The sequence below is a fragment of the Lissotriton helveticus genome, chromosome 5_1, assembly GCF_964261635.1.
Source record: "Lissotriton helveticus chromosome 5_1, aLisHel1.1, whole genome shotgun sequence".
NCBI classification, from domain to species: Eukaryota; Metazoa; Chordata; class Amphibia; order Caudata; family Salamandridae; genus Lissotriton; species Lissotriton helveticus.
The window spans coordinates 465,632,466-465,651,505 of NC_136065.1; the positions used below are offsets into that span (position 1 = coordinate 465,632,466).

General features: G+C 45.2%; 1 protein-coding gene across 2 annotated transcripts in view; it reads right to left on the minus strand.

Moving 5' to 3' along the window:
• Positions 1 to 428: 428 nt before the first annotated feature.
• VCL (vinculin) overlaps positions 429 to 19,040 on the minus strand; it is a 349,916-nt gene continuing 331,304 nt past the window's right edge. For both annotated transcript variants that reach the window (XM_078642750.1, XM_078642749.1), the window contains one exon: positions 429 to 3,802. In XM_078642750.1, coding sequence (XP_078498876.1) covers positions 3,656 to 3,802 — 147 coding nt within the window. In that variant the 3' untranslated portion in view covers positions 429 to 3,655. The remainder of the gene's footprint in view (positions 3,803 to 19,040) is intronic.

Below are 19,040 nucleotides of genomic sequence, written 5' to 3' on the forward strand. Positions count from 1 at the left end.
GTGGATATCCTGAAAAATGTGATGAACCAGTCCCTCCTGGACCCATGTTACAGTTCCAAGTCATGCGGTCATTTAGAGAATTTGTTTTGGTCAACACTGCAGCAGAATTTACAGAAAACAAGGCATGTTAGGGGCTCATCTTCTTTTCTAGTGATTGCACAACAAATGTTTTGAGGTTAAAATTGAAGATGTATTGTATCAGAATTAAACAGCAAATAGGGAGAAAAGAATAAAGAATGAATGCAAACTATCTCCTGTTACAAATCCAGCCATAGTTCAAAAGACTCAGAATGAGCTTGGTAGGCCTATGTAGACAAATAACTTTTACCTGACCAAAGAACATGAGAATGCAAAGACTGATTCTGTCCCCTGCATCCTGGTTTAAGGTGGAAATGTGGATGAATGACGAATAAAGATTCACACAGTTATTTTATACAAATGCATTTTTATTGGTTTGAGATTATTTGTAAATACAGCACCTGCTTTTCTTTATAAACAAAGTTAGGATAGTGGTAGAACATTAAACATGAAGACGTGATTCTCTAGAGCAGCCCCATGTCCTTTCCAGATCCTGAAAGCACCTAGTCGCCCCACTTTACATTTTTGCATTGCCTATTAGCTACATTGGGTTACATTCTGCTGACAGGATGAGGCATGTGAAGCAGGAAACACTCTACTACAGTGGTATGGGAATATTAGGTTTTTGTGACTGAAGGGGGGTGGGGAGGGTAGTAACCACATGTAATCTTAGCCGTAAATGTCAGAACGTTTAAGGGCTCCTCAGATCCCATGTATTAGGCTTTCAAGGGAATTGCACACCCTTCCTTAAGATGCACCACAGGCTATTTTTTTTGTTATACATTCACTATCCGTGAATGTATCAACATTTTATATCCTCTCTATGGAAGTTATACCTGACTTGGTAACTAATCGTCTTAAACTGAATGCAAAACACCCAGATCCTTTTTGTTCTGGCCATCTGAAAGACTATTGCTTCCAGCATCGACTGAGCATTAGGTTCTTTTTTCACAGTAGAAGGCATGAAAAGGCACAGCTCTGTTTGGAAAATGACACTTATCTCGGAGAAAGATAAAGTCTGGCTAACCTTTTGTATGGTAACAGTCAATCATCTTGAGACTAAAAAGTACTACTAACCAGAACTAAACAATGGCAGCCATCTTGGAACCAGGAAAAATCTGACAGCAGATGGGAGCCATATCTGCTGTCTGTAAACAATAAGCAACCATCTAAGAAGTATGGAGGGAGGGGCTTCACATTCACTGTGATGAGAACCACTCCAAGGGCTTTGGCCGAGAAAAATAGGGAGCAGAAAAGCACAGACTGTCTACCACAGTCTAGTAAGCGCTGAAAGGTTTAAAGGACCAACGCATTGATACGAACGGGATGAACTGAGGCACATGACACCCGTCACCCCCCCAACGGGTTTAAATAATACACACTTCACGTGATCTTTGGCATCAGATCCATCTTGGATCTCACATGATAAAGGCATTACTGTGGCATTAGTATCAGTTTAATATCTCAACTGACAGCTGTAGCACACCATCACAGTCACAGAGGCCTTTGTTCTAGCATGTATTTTGGAATTCGGAACACATAGGCACTTATGTCTGAAGCGTCACCACTCCCCAACTGAATTCCTTTGGCTGGGTGAAGTAAGAAGTTCAATTTTCGTGAAATTATGTACTGTTACAGTCACATTTCCACCTTTAAATGGTCTACTGAGTGTGTTTAGCGGGACATACGCCACACATCTTAGCATTTGTTAATAATCGACTAAACCACTGCTGTTTGAATCCCCTCTCAGAAGCTTGCATTGCAGTTTTTTCCTTACAGTATTCATTATCAAGGCTGGACATGACCATTCTTAATAATGGGAGAAAGGGAACGGCAATAAAACTGAAGGTTTAATCAAACATTTACCTTGCTAATATACACAAAATCAAAAATGCAAAACAAATGTCCATGTAATGATTATAAAGGATGGAAACTATAGGAACAAAGAAAAAAAATTACCTTGCTGAAACCGGCGGGACAAGCGCTTTAAGAATAAGTGGAAAGACCTGGCTTGTATTTGAGGGCTGGTTTCAAATGTCAATCCCTCCACGATTGGATGTCGATAAAGTGGGGATGAAGTACAAACAGAAAGTAAACCCTGCATCTCGAGAAGAAATTGTGTTCCCCACTTCCTCCCAGGAGTCTGCGTGTGATACTGAAGACCACTGGGCGAATTATTTGGATCTTTTAACAAAATCTTTGAGAAAGGATGTAAGATTCTGTAGGGGATTTCAGATTATAGCAGCTTTTTTTTGTTTCAAGTGACAATAGTCTTGACCAGGTTGTAAATTGTACATTGCCTTGGGAAGCCTAGAGTGACGTGGATGTTGGCTAGAGTGACGTGGCAGTGGTGCGGATGCACTCCATTGGAAGAAAGTTTTTCCTGACTCAAGGTCAGCAGAACTGTTTTACCCTATGTTTTTATCCTTGGCTGATATTAGCTTCAATCACTGAATATGTAACATGATCCAAATATTTTAAGAAGAACTGAAATTAAGATTTGAGCTAAAAGCCTCTGTGATGTTGCCTGCAGCTACAGCTCAAACACGTCTATTGTCGGTCTACTTGATACACAAATAAGGACTCTCACTAGACAAACAGGCTTATGATGCCCATCTCAAGGTATTTAGAAGGAAGACCTTTCAATAACTATTTATTAGAAAAGATGAGCATGGATTTCTATACCTAAATGAAACCATGGTGCAGATCAGAGTCTTGGTGCTGCCAGGGTATCACCCACAGGTCTAGCTCAGAGACTTTGAACAAAAGGTGAAAGAAGGGCGGTACATTTGTAGCACTACCCAGGTAACAGACTTCGAGATTGTTTAAGCAGGCTACATACAGCACAGTCTAACATGGGCGAGAAACAGAATTTAAAGCTCTTTAGGGTCTTGCTCTCTTTGCCATATTTGAGCCCTGGTGAGATGGGTACAAGTGAAAAAAATAAAAAATCATGATAGTACCATTATGATAAAAAAGGCTTAGTGTTCATGCACAGCCAACATAGGCTCATCTTCTGCAGGTAATGTCTAAACCACTTCAGGTTGTGCACTCCTTCCGAATAGAAAAACACTGCTTTTATTTTTCATGGGGAGGGGGTGGGTTTGGGGTGGGGGCAATGGTCTGTTACCAAAAAAAAAATATATATATATTTCTATATCCGGTAGTGTCTCTTACGTTAAATCTAGCTACAGTGACATCGGTAAGCAGAGCGCTGTGATGCACAGTTGTGTGCTAAAAAGAGCAAAAGGGTTTGAGTCTGCTTCTGAAAAAGAGTGTGATCAGTATCTCACTTCTAAGGGAGGACAGAACAGCAAACCTTTGGGAGCATGTCCCAGCTTTGTGAGAATAAATACCATAATTTGTTCATTCAAAGTCATCAGTTTAAATTTATGATTTTATTATATAGATTTCTATACCTGATGCCCTTAGAATGGGCACCTATTTGTTACTTTAAAAAAATGGCTAATGAGAGGGTTGCCCTCCCCATCAGGCAGCCACGAGGGTCCCTGCCCGCTTTGTGGGTGCCATACAACACCATGATCATGCACCCTTCTCCAAGTGAAGGCACTTGTGGTTACTGGTACCACGGTGTTTTGCGTGCCCAGCGCAGCGTGAAACCCGCATCTGTCCGGATCTTGATAGAAGCTGCCTCGGCCTCGCGCACTGTCTCTTTCACCGACTGCATCAAGTTCTGCGCATTGTGCACCAGCATTTCTGTGGCCTGTAAGGAAGAACACAAAGCTAGTAAGTGACCAGAGGGAGTGGGTGTCTATATGACAGCAAGCAAGGATAGTTGTACCAAGGAGAAAGCAAGCTGAAGGAAGGTGAAAGAATAGTTACATTACTTTGAGTGTTCAGGTTCGGCTCTCTCTCCAGGTGTTGTATTTTAATCGGCAAAGCCACTAAGATGGCACCCTGGAAGCTTTTCAAACGATCATGCTGCATGGCCCATTGTAGTTTTCCCTATGTTAGCCTAAATGTGCACATTATAGCCCTCATTTTCTTTTGCACATGTTACTATATAAACACACTGGTTTCTGTGCCACATTGTACTGTCACAGGGAACCTGCATATGTTTTCGCTTTCTGTTCTTTTCCCAGGATTTGGTCTGGACATCAAAGACCAGGTCAAACAACAATGTCCCTTGTTATTCTTTCTGGCCACGCACTAGCATCTAGACATAACAGAGAAATGCAGCTGTTTATGAGCACACATGTCTCCTCATATAGATGAGAACAGGAGCAAAAAACACACTCACATGGAACAGGAGTTCTGAGACAAGATCACTGCATCTGCTGAAATGTAGAGCATCCATCTGTGTATGCTAAGGTACAGGGTCTGCCACTAATTTCAGAGATCTTTTATATATAATCATTTAGCTTCAGTAGCAGGGGAGGGGGGTTTAGGCTACTCTGTCCTATATAATGACAGGGCTTTTCATGGTATACGGTTTAACAATAACAGTATTTTTAGTATGCATTTGTTTTCTAATTATGGCACAAATATTGCATTTCAGAGCACGACAGTTTAAATAAATATTTTAAACTTTCTTTGTGTCTCCTGGTTATCTTATTGTGGACAAATACGAATGAGAGAGTGAAAGACTGTGTCCTGTTACAGAGATTCCTGAGAGGGTCGAGAGTATTGTGCTCTGGAGTGCCAATTCACTTGTTTCTCTGGTAAGGTTTGGAGGGCAAGTGTGGCACTATAGCTAGTCTGACTCGGGCTCATGGATACCAAGGAGGAGGCATGGTGACTCAGTCCCTACATACTGATGTTATATGGTCCCAAGTATAGTTCTGTTACACAACAGAATCCCTGCAACAAGGGCCTGTGTTACGGTGCATCTCGTGTGTAGGGGTAGCCACTTGAAGATCTTTCATAGCATGCGCAAAGTGGGGAAGCAGGCGGAGGAGATGGCGTTGATCTGTTATTTCATGGTGAGCTTGTCAATGATGATTGCGAGGTTTCTGGAGTAGGTGCAGGTTCTAGGTCTGATGGCCACCAGGAGTTGTTCCATGTGTTGCTGCTTTTGCCAAAGATCAGTACTTCCGCTTTGTCTATGTTCAGCTCAAGGGAGTTGTTCTTCATCCAGTCGGCGATGTGTCATGCATCTGTGGAAGCTAGTTCTGGTGGGATCGTCGGTGAGTGAGAGGATGAGTTGGGAGTCATCTGCGCAGGAAATTATGTTGAGGCCGTGGGATTTGACTATGTTGGCCAGCGGGGTCATTTATGCATTGAAGAGAATGGGGCTGAGGGATGAGCCTTGGGGGACACCGCAGGTGATCTCCTTTGGATTCAGAGGAGAAAAGTGAGAGGTAGATCCTTCAGAATCTTCCGCTGAGGAAGGAAATGATCCATCTGAGTGCGTACCCTTGGACGCCGATGCGTAGGAGTTTTTCGATCAGTGTGTGGTGGGATACAGTATTGAAGGCTGCCGAGAGGTCGAGGAGGAATAAAGTTGCTGTTTCTCCTCAGTCGAGGAGGATTTGGATATCATCGGTGACTAAGATCAGGGCGGTTACGGTGTTGTGATTGCTACGGAAGCCAGATTGGGAGTTGTTGACTAACTGGTTCTGCACCAGGTGTGTCATGAGTTGATTGTTGATGATCTTTTCCAGTACCTTCACTGGGATTGCGAATGGAGAGGATGCCGACCCCCCTTGACGAGAAAGCAAAAGACACACAGATGATGGACTGATTGCAGAGCAAATCAAACTTTCCCTCCAGTCAAGAGATCTGGGTTAAATCCATTGGTCTTTTGCTTACCATGCCACCCCAGTTTACACCTAGCCATATGCAAATCAGTCTTGACCCTGTGCCTCATGGGAACAGTCCAGCCTGAACTGCCAAGCCAGGTCATCCATGGACCGGAAACAACCATCATGGGACTGGTTTCGGGTATCACCCCATATCAGCCAGGCTAGCTTGAATCCAGTGACTGCCGAAACTGGTCCTGGGATGCTTATTTCCAGTGCAGGGCGAACCTGGCTTGGCAGTTGGGCTGGACTGTTCCCATGGTGAACAAGGTCAAGAATGATTTGCATATGGCTGGGTTTTAACTGGAATGGCATGGGGAGCAAAAAAATGATGGATTTGGCCCAGATCTCTGTACTGGGTGGGGTGAGTGTATGACATTGTTCTGCATTTGGTCAATCAATTGTTGTTTTTGCATTTGTCACCCCGAGTGGGACAGGTATGTCCAGACGTGGGTCCCGTGCTCTCCATGCCACTGCAGTCAAGCTATCCTGGCTGAAGAGGGGTGAAACCCCAAAACCGGTCCCAGGATGCTTGTTTCCAGTCCAGAGAGGTTCTAGCCTGGCAGTTCGGGCTGGACTGTTCCCATTGGACGCAGGGTCAAGACTGATTTGCATATGGCTGGTTCCAAACTGGAATGGCATGGTGAGCAAAAAAACGATGGATTTAGGCTCAGATCTCTGTACTGGGTGAATGTATGACATTGTTCTGCATTCTGTCCATCAATTGTTCTTTTTGCATTTGACACCCCAAGTGGGACGGGTATGCCCAGAAATGGGGACGTGCTCTCCATGCCACTGGAGCCAAGCTAGCGTGGCTGATTAGTGGTGGAACCCCAAGACTGGTTCCAAGATGCTTGTTTCCAGTCCAGGGAGGTCCTGGCTTGGCAGTTCGGGCTGGACTGTTTCTATGGGGAACAGGGTCAAGATGATTTGCATATGGCTGGGTCTAAACTGGAATTGCATCGGGAGCAAAAAATGATGGATTTAGGTCCAGATCTCTGTATTGGGGTGAATTTAGAACACTGTTCAGTATGTTCTTTTTGCAATTGTCACCCCCCTTGACCAGGGCCATTTGGTGCCTGGATTGGGAGGGGGGGGGAATAGATATGCAGGAGGCGTGTTGCACTGCCTGAAATAGGTATTCTGACACTGGGTGATGCCCACTCTACAAAGGAAGTGGTCATCGAGGGGGTGTAGTGACCGCAGGGGTAAGTAGCTCATCGGCACCACTGCTCCACGGGGTGGCTCGAGCCTTGAGAAGTGGACCAAAGGTGTCCCTGAGTGCCCGAGGATCTCAAGACTCGAACCGCCCTGTGTGTTCTCCCGGACTGGTCCTCAATCCCAGCTTGCAGCCTCTTTGTAACAGGGCCATTCTCCCATTGAAGTGAACGGGACACCAGACACACCTCTGCACCTGGACGCCCCAGAGTCTCCCAAGGTGACTTGTTGCCTCATACTCACCTGAAGTCCTGAAGACCAATCCTGTAAGTCGTTGTTGCGTGCCCGAATGCAATAAATGTTTTTCCTACATAGGATAACATAGCCGAATCAGAAAAAGCACGGTTTCCATTTTTGAAAACTGTAAAAATTCATATCTCGAAACGTACTTGGTATCTAAATTTATATAAAAGTATGTGTTATTTTTAAAAAACTGCCGGCTGATTTATTTATTGAGTGTGGTCTCACTTACTGCCTTTGCGTGAGTGTGATAAATGATTAGCACTACTCTCTGATATACCGAACTGCTGGCCCATTCTTTCACAAAAGAGAGCATTTGGGGTGTCCTTTGTGCCACTGTAATACTTTGGGGTTTGCCTGAACTCTTTACAGTGTACCTCTTTTTGGTCCACTATATAAAGAGCCAGCTTCCTACACCTGGCACAGACATATTTATTGGGTATATTTTCTAAGTGTCTTGCGGAAGATAAGGTGGTTTGTCTGAGTCCTCCAAACTGCTGGGCATACTTCAGTAACCACTCGTCTTGACAATCTGACAGAAGTTTTGTTATTCTAAAAATATGTGGTCTTGTGCTCACCAGACAAAATAACAAGCTATCTTGGTCCCTAAAAACGTATGCAACAGCCGTTCAAGATGCTAGAACTACTGCATCCACAAAAAGCGAATTAACTGTAGCTTCAATAGAATGTACCAAACCCAGTGACTGGGGCAAAAATAGTGATGTAAGCTTTTTTTTGTAGAAATAGGTGTCATACCTATAATTTCGACCTCCCTATGTTCTGTATCCTTTCGGGAGGTTAAAAGACAATCTCAACCAGCTGTACCTGATGCCTACCAATGATCTAAAGTGCTGCCAATACTCCTTCTTATGTGGCATCTTTTATGAGCCAATTGCTGAAGTGGTCTTTACATCCTCAGCTTTGCAGCATACTTGGCGAGACAATATACTAGCTGCTAACTTGGAACAGTTTTACTGCTTGAAACTCTTTCAGGTTCACTTTTTGTGCAATATGCTGTCACTTAGTGGTTGGCTCTGGAAGTTTCCTTTCTGTAGCCTAGCATGTTTCCGTTTGGACATCGATGGTAAGAGGAGCCCACAATGATCAAGTATGTGGCCGCCTTTTTTTTTTTTTTTTTTTTTAGAGTTTTATATAGCGCGAACTTGAACCGAATCAGGTTATCAGAGCGCTTTACATAGCACCAGTTACGTTACATGAGGACACACATTCATATTTTTTTTTTTTTTGTGTTAGGCACGGGGAGATTAAGTGATTTGCCCAGAATCACAGGATGTTTGTTTGGCGTCGTTACCGAGACTCGAACCCAGGTCTCCAGGTCCGAGGTCGAACGCCGTAGCCGTTAGGCCAACTCTTTCTTTCAGATTCTTTGTGCACTTCACTGCTTGTGTTATCCTCTAGTATGAATTCCCTTTTTCATCAATTTCCCTACTGCAGCAGGAAGGTTAGAGGGCCATACATAAATAGAGAAGCGCTTCAAAATGCAGAACTAATGTAAGTAAGCAGGGGGTGCCGCTCGCCTGAGGTTTCAAGTGTCTGAACTTTACCCATTGCTACAGGAGTAGCTTGTTTGTTTCCCAGCTGTTTTCTGCCGACGGAGGGAGGAGGAAATCATTCACGAGGCCGCAGAGGAGGTGAGAGGCGCGGCCCCGGGACTGCGAGGTACAGCGTTCAATACCACCAGCTGTTTCCTCTTCCCGCGTGAGCCGCGCCCCCTCCCAGTGCCCGCCCCCACCAAGGTCTTCATAACCTCTCGCGGCACCCGCTACGCGGGTGCCGCTCGCCTGAGGTTTCAAGTGTCTGAACTTTACCCATTGCTACAGGAGTAGCTTGTTTGTTTCCCAGCAGTTTTCTGCCGACGGAGGGAGGAGGAAATCATTCACGAGGCCGCAGAGGAGGTGAGAGGCGCGGCCCCGGGACTGCGAGGTACAGCGTTCAATACCACCAGCTGTTTCCTCTTCCCGCGTGAGCCGCGCCCCCTCCCAGTGCCACGCCCCCTCTCCCTTTACACAGACTTAAGCAAGGCCATTAACGCGCATAGCGGGACGCGCGCGGGTCGCAGCCCGGGGCGAAGCCCGGGCAAAGGGCGGGCCCTCTGTGGCCCTCCGAGGCCTGAGGAGCCTGGGCCTGGGCCTGAACCCCTGCCCGATTCACCCCAGCCTAAAGGAATAAGTGCTCACAGTAACCGTAAGTCGGACGTCCATTCTTACACTACTTCCATTGACTAGGTCACTTTGCCATCTATATAGGGGTGCCATGAACTCCCGGGAAACCAGAAGCATGGCCGCAGCAGGCACTAAAAAACTAACTGGGACCCTGGATGATTTTATTGTCCGCACCAATGCATTAATCGACGAGGGAATACTACTAATGGACAGGAGAGTATCCCAGGACCTAGCTAATGCCAAGAGATCTTCGTTGGGCCTTATTGCCCAGGCACACACTCCCAATATTAACTCCCGTCATAATATTCATAACTCAGTCGATCACACTGAGGTTACTAGGGAACTAGATGTTTCAAATTCACAACTGGACTTGGAAGCTACCCCTAATCTCAACATTCTGACAGAGAGTGGATCAAACGCTACTGAGCTCGTTAATTTTCCCGTGGTAACTAACGCAAATCAAAGGGGTTTGATAGAAGGGGCAATCCCCAAACGAAGGGCAAACAACCCTACCACCCCCAAAGGGAAAAAAGCTCAAACAGCGCAAACTGTTCGATCTCAACAACCCTCAAACGCAGATCCGGGTATGGTTAGCAATAATTTGCCAGTTCACTCAAATGATATAGGGGGGGGTGCATCCCACAAATCTTGGCTTACCGATTAGTCTTCCAGACGATACTATCCTAGATAACAGTCTGGAGGAAATTCTGGAACTCACTGGGGAAGTCACCAATCTAGCCATACAGAATCAAGATGGCCATGGGCAGAATATGGTCAATAATATAATTTTTAACACGATAAAAAGCCTACTGGAACCCATAGAAGCTAGACTACGCGGCTTGGAGACCATCCTGAAGAATATCCACAAGGAGATAAGCGCTCCATGCTTCTCTACGAATACCAAGACACCTTATGCTGCGAGCACAGCTAACAAGCCATCCTTGGGTAATAACGTCACTGCGCTCAAAACTATACCTCCCAAAGACCCCAGTAGTACTCTAAAACAGGGAGGCACGAAAGCAAAGACCTCTGTTCTCAATCTACAGGCGAACACATCTAATGCTAAACAAACCCCCCAAGCTACTAAACAAACCCCCCAAGTTACAGCAAGCGTTCCCACTTCAGTAACCCTAAATCTCGATCAGGCCCCGCGAACTAAGGCTGTGGCTCGCAGAAACATCCATCTTCCGCCAGACGCCTGTTCCTATGTAGTGATTCTTACTGGAGTCACTGAAATTCCCCCATCGGAAGTAGAATCTCATCAGGCCCTTAAAAACAAGGTGTGTCATTGGCTCACTAAAAACCATCCCCTCCCGCCTAACATTCCTAGTAAAATTCTAATGGTAGAAAGAACTCCATGGGTGGGCGGGAATAGAAAAAATCTGCAAGGGGATTGTGTTGTGGTCACTTTCGAGAATACTCAGGTTGTAGAACACATATGTAGTAGAGCACCTAGACATCAAGCTAGCACTGTTATGGCTAGGCCCCTTTCGTATTTCTATCTACCGGGGAATCAAACAGATAAAAGATGGAGCTGGCTAAGGGGTCTACATGATCAAAAACCTAGACAGAGGTTTACCATCCCATGGGAGGAACAATCATACGGATGGGAGGAGGAGGGTGATGTGGGCTGGAATCTAGTGAGGAGAAGAAGAGGCAGACCACTCCAAGGAGGTTATGTGGTAGGGCCCCAAAATAGTTACCCACAACAGTATTATCAGACTGCAAATGGGCAAGATAACTATTTTGACTTCCCAATTGCTAATCGTTATGAGTGCTTGTCAACCACGGAGTGGGTTGACTGACATACACAGGGTTCACTAGGTGGTCAGCGGTGCCATAATTCCCAGACTCTTGTGTTAAAAGAAGATAGCATCGTGGATGTGCAGAAGACTAACTTAACTCTCTCTCCTGATAATTGCTTGGAAGCTACTGAGGTTAGAGGAGTGCATAACCCGCATAATTCTAATAAACCACTTTGTAAATTCCTTACCTGGAATATAGCGGGTATTACTGCTAAGGCCTCAGATCCTAGCTGGCAAGGGTTTGTTAAACAACACGACATAGTGGCACTTCAAGAAACGTGGGATACATCAACCTGTTTCTCATTAGATGGTTTTCACAGTTTTTCAACCCCAGCCGTATCAGGTGCGAGAGGGAGACCCAAGGGTGGGCTTCTCACATTCTCACTGAATCTGGCTGGGTCTTTTAAAAAAAATAGAACCTGCTCCCAGGAACACGTTAATAATTGAGTGGGCTATTTCGGACCATCAATCCTTTTTAATGATTAATTTCTATAATTCCAGGGATGGTTCCTTTGTAAATGAGTATTTGACTACTCTGTTAGATTTTTTGTCAGTCTATAGACACGATTGCACTTCCGTCCCAGAGATGGTTATCCTGGGCGATTTTAATATTCACCCCTGTGATGGGGACTGCTATAACGACAGGTACGGAGGATCATTGGTTGAAGGGATCCCCCATTTTGAACACACGAAGGAGGGGGAGGGGCTTGAGAGCTTTCTTGCCACTTTAAACCTATTTGAAATGGGCTTTGGCACAAATGAGATCAGAGCACCCACATTCATCGGGAGAGATGCTAATACCATCATTGATTACATTTTTGTATCATCAGGGGTGTTAGCCAGGGCTCATGAATATAGAGTGGTGACCGCTGTCTTTAGCGACCACAACCCTGTCTTGCTGACCATGGACTTGGACTGCCTCCTGACTGGGAGGGAAACAGGGGTGGTAGCCCCAAGGGATCTCACCTCTAAGGAGCAGGGGAGGAGGATAAAGTGGGAGAAGATTGTCCCCGAAAACTTCTTCCAAACACTAGCACAGGAAACAGAGGCAAAGATGGCAGTTTGCCTTGATCCTACTTCCTTGGGGCCTGAGGTTGTGGCCGCCTATACTGAGATATGTTTAAGTATCTCCAAGAATCTGGAGTCCAGGAATGGCCCGCAAGGCAATAAGTATATACACAGATGGTTCGATAAGGAATGTTCGAAAAAACACAGCGCCCTACTGAAAGCACTCAAACAGAGACCCAGAGACAGGACCCTAGTGGCAAGTCTGCGACAGGGATATAAAACTGCACTTGCCAATCGCAAGACTCAGATTAAGGAGGAAGCTTGGGAGAGTTTACTATCTGTAGATATACTGAGAGACAGTAAGAAATTTTGGGCCATCATCAACCAGCCCTTTTTCACTGAGGATGGGAAATCAGACATGGATTGCGTGATTGAAGACGAAAGATGGCTTAATCATTTTAAACAAATCTATGAAACTGAGGTTCCAATCTCTCCAGCTAGTGTCCCTTCGCGGAATACCATGATCATGGATTTTAACATTTTTGAGGTTGAAAAGGCCATTAAAGACACAAGTAAACATAAGGCCCCGGGACCCGATGGGGTACCTGCTGATCTTTACATGCAGTATCCCCAATTCTGGTCCAAAATACTGACCAATGTTTTTAATGCGATACCTTCGGCAGGCTTTCCGTCTTCTTGGTCCACCTCTATAATTGTCCCGATTTTTAAGAAGGGGAACAGGGGGGACCCCGCTTGCTACAGGCCAATCTCCTTGCTTGACTCTGCTGTTAAAATCCTGGGCAGAGTCATTCTACAAAGACTCGGGGATTGGCTTGAGGGGAGTGGGGTCCTCTCTGACCTTCAGTATGGTTTTAGAGCTCACAGGGGGACCATGAACCAATGCTTAAACCTCCACCTCATTATTAGTAAATACACTGTGGTGAAGGAGGGGCATTTATATCTAGGGTTTATGGACTTATCCTCTGCTTTTGATTTGGTTAATCGCTCTAAACTTTGGTTTATTTTGCGGGATTTGGGTTTGGACACTACCTTGGTGAATTTTTTACATGACCTCCATCAGAATTTGTTTGCTTCCGTTAGGGTTACAAGGGAAGGTAGGTGTACTGAAATATTTAGATCAGGGAGAGGGGTCAGACAGGGTTGTATTCTGGCCCCTCTTCTATTCACACTGTACATTAATTCCCTTGGTAAATCACTAAATTTAGCCACCTTGGACGTCCCGCGTATGGGAGGGTCTTCCATCCCGGTCCTCCTGTACGCGGACGACGCCGTCCTAATAGCTCGTACAGGCACGGGCCTGCAAAGACTGTTAGACCATTTCGGATCTTTCATGGAATCTTTAGATTTAAAGATCAATACACTAAAATCCCATGTCATGGTTACTGGCTCACGTAGGAAAAGCCTGAAGATTAAAACTTTTAGTTGCAATGAATCACGAATCTCTAGGGTACCTTTCTTTTGTTATTTAGGTGTCACCTTTGACGAAAAAGGATCCTGGGGACCTCAACTAAAAATGAAGGCAAATGCAGTTGCAAGATCTACTACAGGCCTTATGAACTTTTCTAAAAAATTAGGTTCCAGGCCCATGGAGGCCATGATCCGTATCTACAAATCCAAGTGCCTGGCTATCGCATCCTATGGGGCTGACATCTGGGGCTATGTTCCTTCCCAAGGCATTCAAATTGTAGAAAATAACTTTATACGAGCTTTGCTGTCACTCCCAAAGTCATCTCCTACATACTCTATTCATAGTGAAGTCGGTTTGGGCCACATTGCTGACCTTCTAAAAATGGCCCCCCTGCTATGCTTGGTGAAAACCTGGACAAACGAGGAGATCACGTTGAACCATCTCATACTCAAAGACTGTATGGCCTTGGATAAGGCGGGTAGTATTCCCTGGCTAGCGTATGTTAGAGCGGCATGCGTGAAGCTAGGGCGCCCGGATATGTATTCTTCACCACAGGGCCTCAAGAAAGAAGATGTAGGGTGGGTAAAGTTGCATCTCCGGAACTTGTTGGAGTTAGAAAGGGAGGAGTTTGAACTCAATAAACCCATGGTGAGAACAATATATCAACTATTTCCTCAGTTATGGAACCTTACCTAAAATATGTGACCAAACCATACCATCGTTTTCTTTTATTGAGATTTAGGTTCAACCTTATCCATTTAGTGCTTGGTACTAATATAAAGTGGGGGACCTTTGAAAATACCCCACCTTGCACATGTGATAGCTTCTCAAATCAGGACACAGTTCACTTTATGATGTTTTGCGAACACTATCTGGAGCCCCGAAATTTTTCTTTATATCCCATTCTGAAGGAACTTAATTTTGTCCAGGTAAGGCCTGCACTTTTACACCTGCAAATGCTTAACTCTGTGCAGGTCACATATGGTGTAGCCAGTTTCTTGGTGGCGGCTGCCCGATTAAACAAAACAAGACTTACCCAGACAAATACACATTCTGGTTGATACTTTGTCAACTTTGTTCTGGGGCACTGTATTAAGATCAGTGGGACTTGGAGGTGCCTGTTTTCTCTGGACTCTACCTTATAGTGAATCTATTTTGTATTCAAACTTTTAAAAATAACCTCTTTTAAGGAAGCATTTTAGGAACTGCAACAGGTGTACAAATTGTTTAATTGTTAATTTTTAATCTATTCGTATGGTTTTTTATCTTTAAAAATGAATTGTGTATTGCTTTTATGGTTTTAATCAACCGAATAAAGATATTTGACTGACTGACTGACTGAAGTAAGCAGTTTCTTCTGCAGTGTGAATCTTGTCTAGAATCACATGGACTGTATCAATTCGGTTGCGGTATTAAGCCTTCATGTAGGTGGCAGGATGTGAAGGTGTATCATTTTGCTTTTCCCTCTGTTGTTTAATTCAGGTCTTTGAACAAACAGGTCTACAACTCTTTGGCCTAGCCACATTCACTTGACACTACTTGCTGCCTTCTTCGCCTGTTTACCTCTGTGTTTTGCTCTCGTGGTAAAGGAATTGCACCCATAACTATCCTAGGCTGGCTTAGCCCCAAATCTCCTGTGCTAGTTTTAGGAGTATGTAGGATCTCAAGCCTCTCTAATTGTTCACTGACCTCTGATCATCAGTTTTGCTATGTGTGCACCTCGCCTTGCTTAATGCATCAGTGGTAAGTGGCACCAAGAGTGATGGGCTTTGAACTGTCTGCCTCTCATCATGTTTTCTTGTGACCAACACTTTGTATTTTACTTGTGTAACCAATGGATCGTCCCAGTCCACTCTTCTTTATTATCACTGACGAAAAAAACACTTTTATATGGACATTATGTGTAGTCTTGCCAAGGGTATATATGGGGATCCATGTCATCATAATACATAACCTCATTAATGTCCTTACTCTGAGACATCTAGTACGCCTGACCTGTAAACCACATCCTGTAATTCTAATGCAGCCTTTTGTATGGAAAAGGTCGTTGACTTGACAGTGTCTAGTTCTGCCACCAGCAACACATTCTGCTGTGATGAGCGAGAAGCATTTTTTCAGATTGACTGTGAAACCCTTGCTAGCCAGTCATCTATATACAGGTTTTATTTGGACCTTGTGTGTTCCGCTACCACCACCAGACATTTTGTACAAACACTTTGTGCTGACTATATCCCAAATGGTAGGCCCGTGAGTATGCCCCATCACAAATATGACTTATTTCTAAAGTTCCCTCTCCCACTCTTGAGAGCTTGAGGCAGCAAATTGTTGCAGGGGAAAAGGGTGGTATCACCGGAACCCACAGAGTCTATTGGGAAGATGGGCTACTATACACTGAAGTCAGAGCTGCTAAACCTGGTGCTACCACACGAGTAGTAGCACCTCAGAAGTTTAGAGACATTCTTCACACTGTGGCCCATGATATCCCCTTAGCTGGGCAAAACATGAAGAAGATTAGTCAATCACTTCTACTGGCCAAGGATGTCCTAGAAGGTGAAGGACTTTTGTCAGTCCTGTCTCTCCTGCCAAGCCAGTGATAAGGCAGGAGGCTGCCTGAGGCCCCCTTAATTCCACTTCCAGTGGTTGGGGTATCCTTTGAAAGGGTGGGGGTAGACATTGTTGACCTCCTAGACCCTCAAACAGCCTCAGGGAACTGATATATTCTGGTGGCAGTGGATCATGCTACCAGATATCTTGAAGCTATTCCCTTAGGTCAACCACTGCCTCTGCAGTGGCCAAGGCCTTCCTTGGTATCGTTACCAGGGTTGGTTTCCCTAAGGAGGTAGTGTCAGACAGAGGTACAAACTTCATGTCTGCATACTTGAAACACATGTGGGAGGAGTGTGGAATGACTTACAAGTTCACTACCCCATACCACCCACAAACCAATGGCCTAGTTGAAAGATGTAACCAGACATTGAAAGGCATGATTGGTGGACTCCCTGAAATACTCACAAGGAGATGGTATGCCTTCTTCCATGCCTGCTTTGAACCTACAGGGAAGTGCCACAGAAGTGGGTGGAGTTCTCCCCCTTTGAAATTCTGTGTTGGCTTCCTGTTAGGGGGCCCACTGAGTATTGTGAAGGAAGGATAGGAAAAAACCTCTCAAGAGCCAAAACAAGACATAGTGGATTATGTGCTTGGCCTCCGCTCCAGGATGGCTTAGTACATGGAAAAAGCGAGCAAAAACAATCAGGCCAGCCAGGAGCCCCAGAAGCACTGGTATGACCAAAAGGCTGCTATGGCTGTGTTCCAACCAGGGCACAGGGTAGGAGTACTCGAGCCTGTAGCCCCTAGGGCCCTCCAGGACAAGTGGAGTGGGCCTTAACCGGTTCTTGAAAGAAAAGGGGAGGTCACTTACTTGGTGGACCTTGGTAGTTGCAAATATCCCAAAAGTGTTATACAAGTTAACGGCCTGAAACCCTACTATGATAGAGCTGATGTGACCATGCTGATGGTTACAGATGAGGGACAGGAAGCTGAGAGTGATCGCCTCTGCAGCAATCTAAAAGATGGGTCTGTTGATGGAGTAGTCTTGTCAGACACCCTCACTGACCAACAGACGGCAGAGTCCTAAATCAGTATATTGAACTCCTCTCTATGGCCGCTGGTCAGATTAGCTGGTGTACCCATATGGACACTGGTGACAGCCTACCTGTCAAAAACAAAATTTACAGGCAGTCTGATCATGTCAGAGAGAGCACCTAAGATGAAGTAAGAAAGATGCTAGAATTTGTGTCGTTGAACCATCAGAGCGCCCCTGGGCCAGTCCAGTTGTATTAGTCCCCAAACATCACTCCACAGGTGAAAAGCAAGAAATTACATTTTGCGTGGATTATAGGGGTCTCAATGCTGTGAAAAAAACAGATGCGCATCCAATTACTAGAGCAAATGAATTGATTAACAAGTTGGGGGCAGTCAAGTATCAGAGTACATTTGATCTCACATCTAGGTACTGGCAGATTAGTCTGACTCTGGAGTAAAAGAAAAATCTGCATTTTCCACTTCAAGTGGGCACTTCCAGTGTACTGTGTTGCCCTTTGGATTAAAGAATGCCTCTACAACCCTCCAGAGGCTGGTGAATAAATTCCTTGCTGGATTGGAATTCCTGAGTGCAGCCTATCTGGATGATGTTACTGCCAATCGCTCCACTTGGTAGGATCCCCTGATCCACCATGGGAAGGTCCTTGAGGCTCTGAAAAGTGCAGGCCTCATTATCCAGGCAAGCAAGTGCCGGAAAGGTTGTATATTTGGGCCAACCGGTAGGTGGAGGTAAAGTTCAGCAACTCCAATCCAAGATTCAGATAATTCTGGGCTGGGAAGCTCCAACTACCCAGACGCAAGTCAGGACATTCCTTGGCTTGACTGAGTATTCCAGGAGGTTTGTGAAGGATTATGGGTCTATGGTGGCCTTTCCTCACGGAACTCACCGCCAAGAAGAGGCCCAAGTGAACTGTCAAAAGCCTTTCGACACTCTAAATTATGTAATATGCTAAGCCCCAGTCCTGAAAGTTCCAGATTACTCCAAACAGTTCATTGTGCAGACAGATGCTTCTGAGGATGGGATAGGAGCAGTCCTATCCCAAACATATGATGACCATGCTGTTGCTTTCACAAGCAGGTGACTACTCCCCTGAGAGAAGCGTTGGAGTGACAGAGAGGGAAGCCTTTGCTGTGGTCTGGGCACTGAAGAAGTTGAGGCCATGCCTATTTGGCACATGCTTCCTAGTTCAGACAGACCACAGGCCTCTCAAATGGCTGCAACAAATGAAAAGTGAAAGCCCCAAACAGCTAAGGTGGTCCATATCCCTAGAGGGAATGGATTTTAAAGTGGAACACAGACCTGGGACTGTCCATGCCAAAGCTTTCCAGGTTCTTCCACTTAGAAGATGAAGACTATCCAGGAGAAGGTTAGTTTAATCCTTTTGCGTATTAGTGAGGGGGGCGGGATGGATAAGTGGGGAGGGGTAGTGTGAGACAGTGCCTCGTTTGATATGGTTAGCCCCCTACATTTTGCCTGGAACTTTATTTATTTGAAAGTTTTATATAGCGCTGGCAAGAACGCTTTACATCAGTATATGTTTACAACAAGATAACGAGTGGAATCAGATCAAGAAAGTTAGCTGAAGTCCAAACAGTGGATTCGCATAGCATAGGAGAAATAGTGGGGGTGTGGTGGGTGGGTGTGGTGGGGGGAGGGTTCAGGGAGAACAGAGGGAGGGTGAATGATGATCTACTAGTTGAAGTGTTGGTTGAGGAG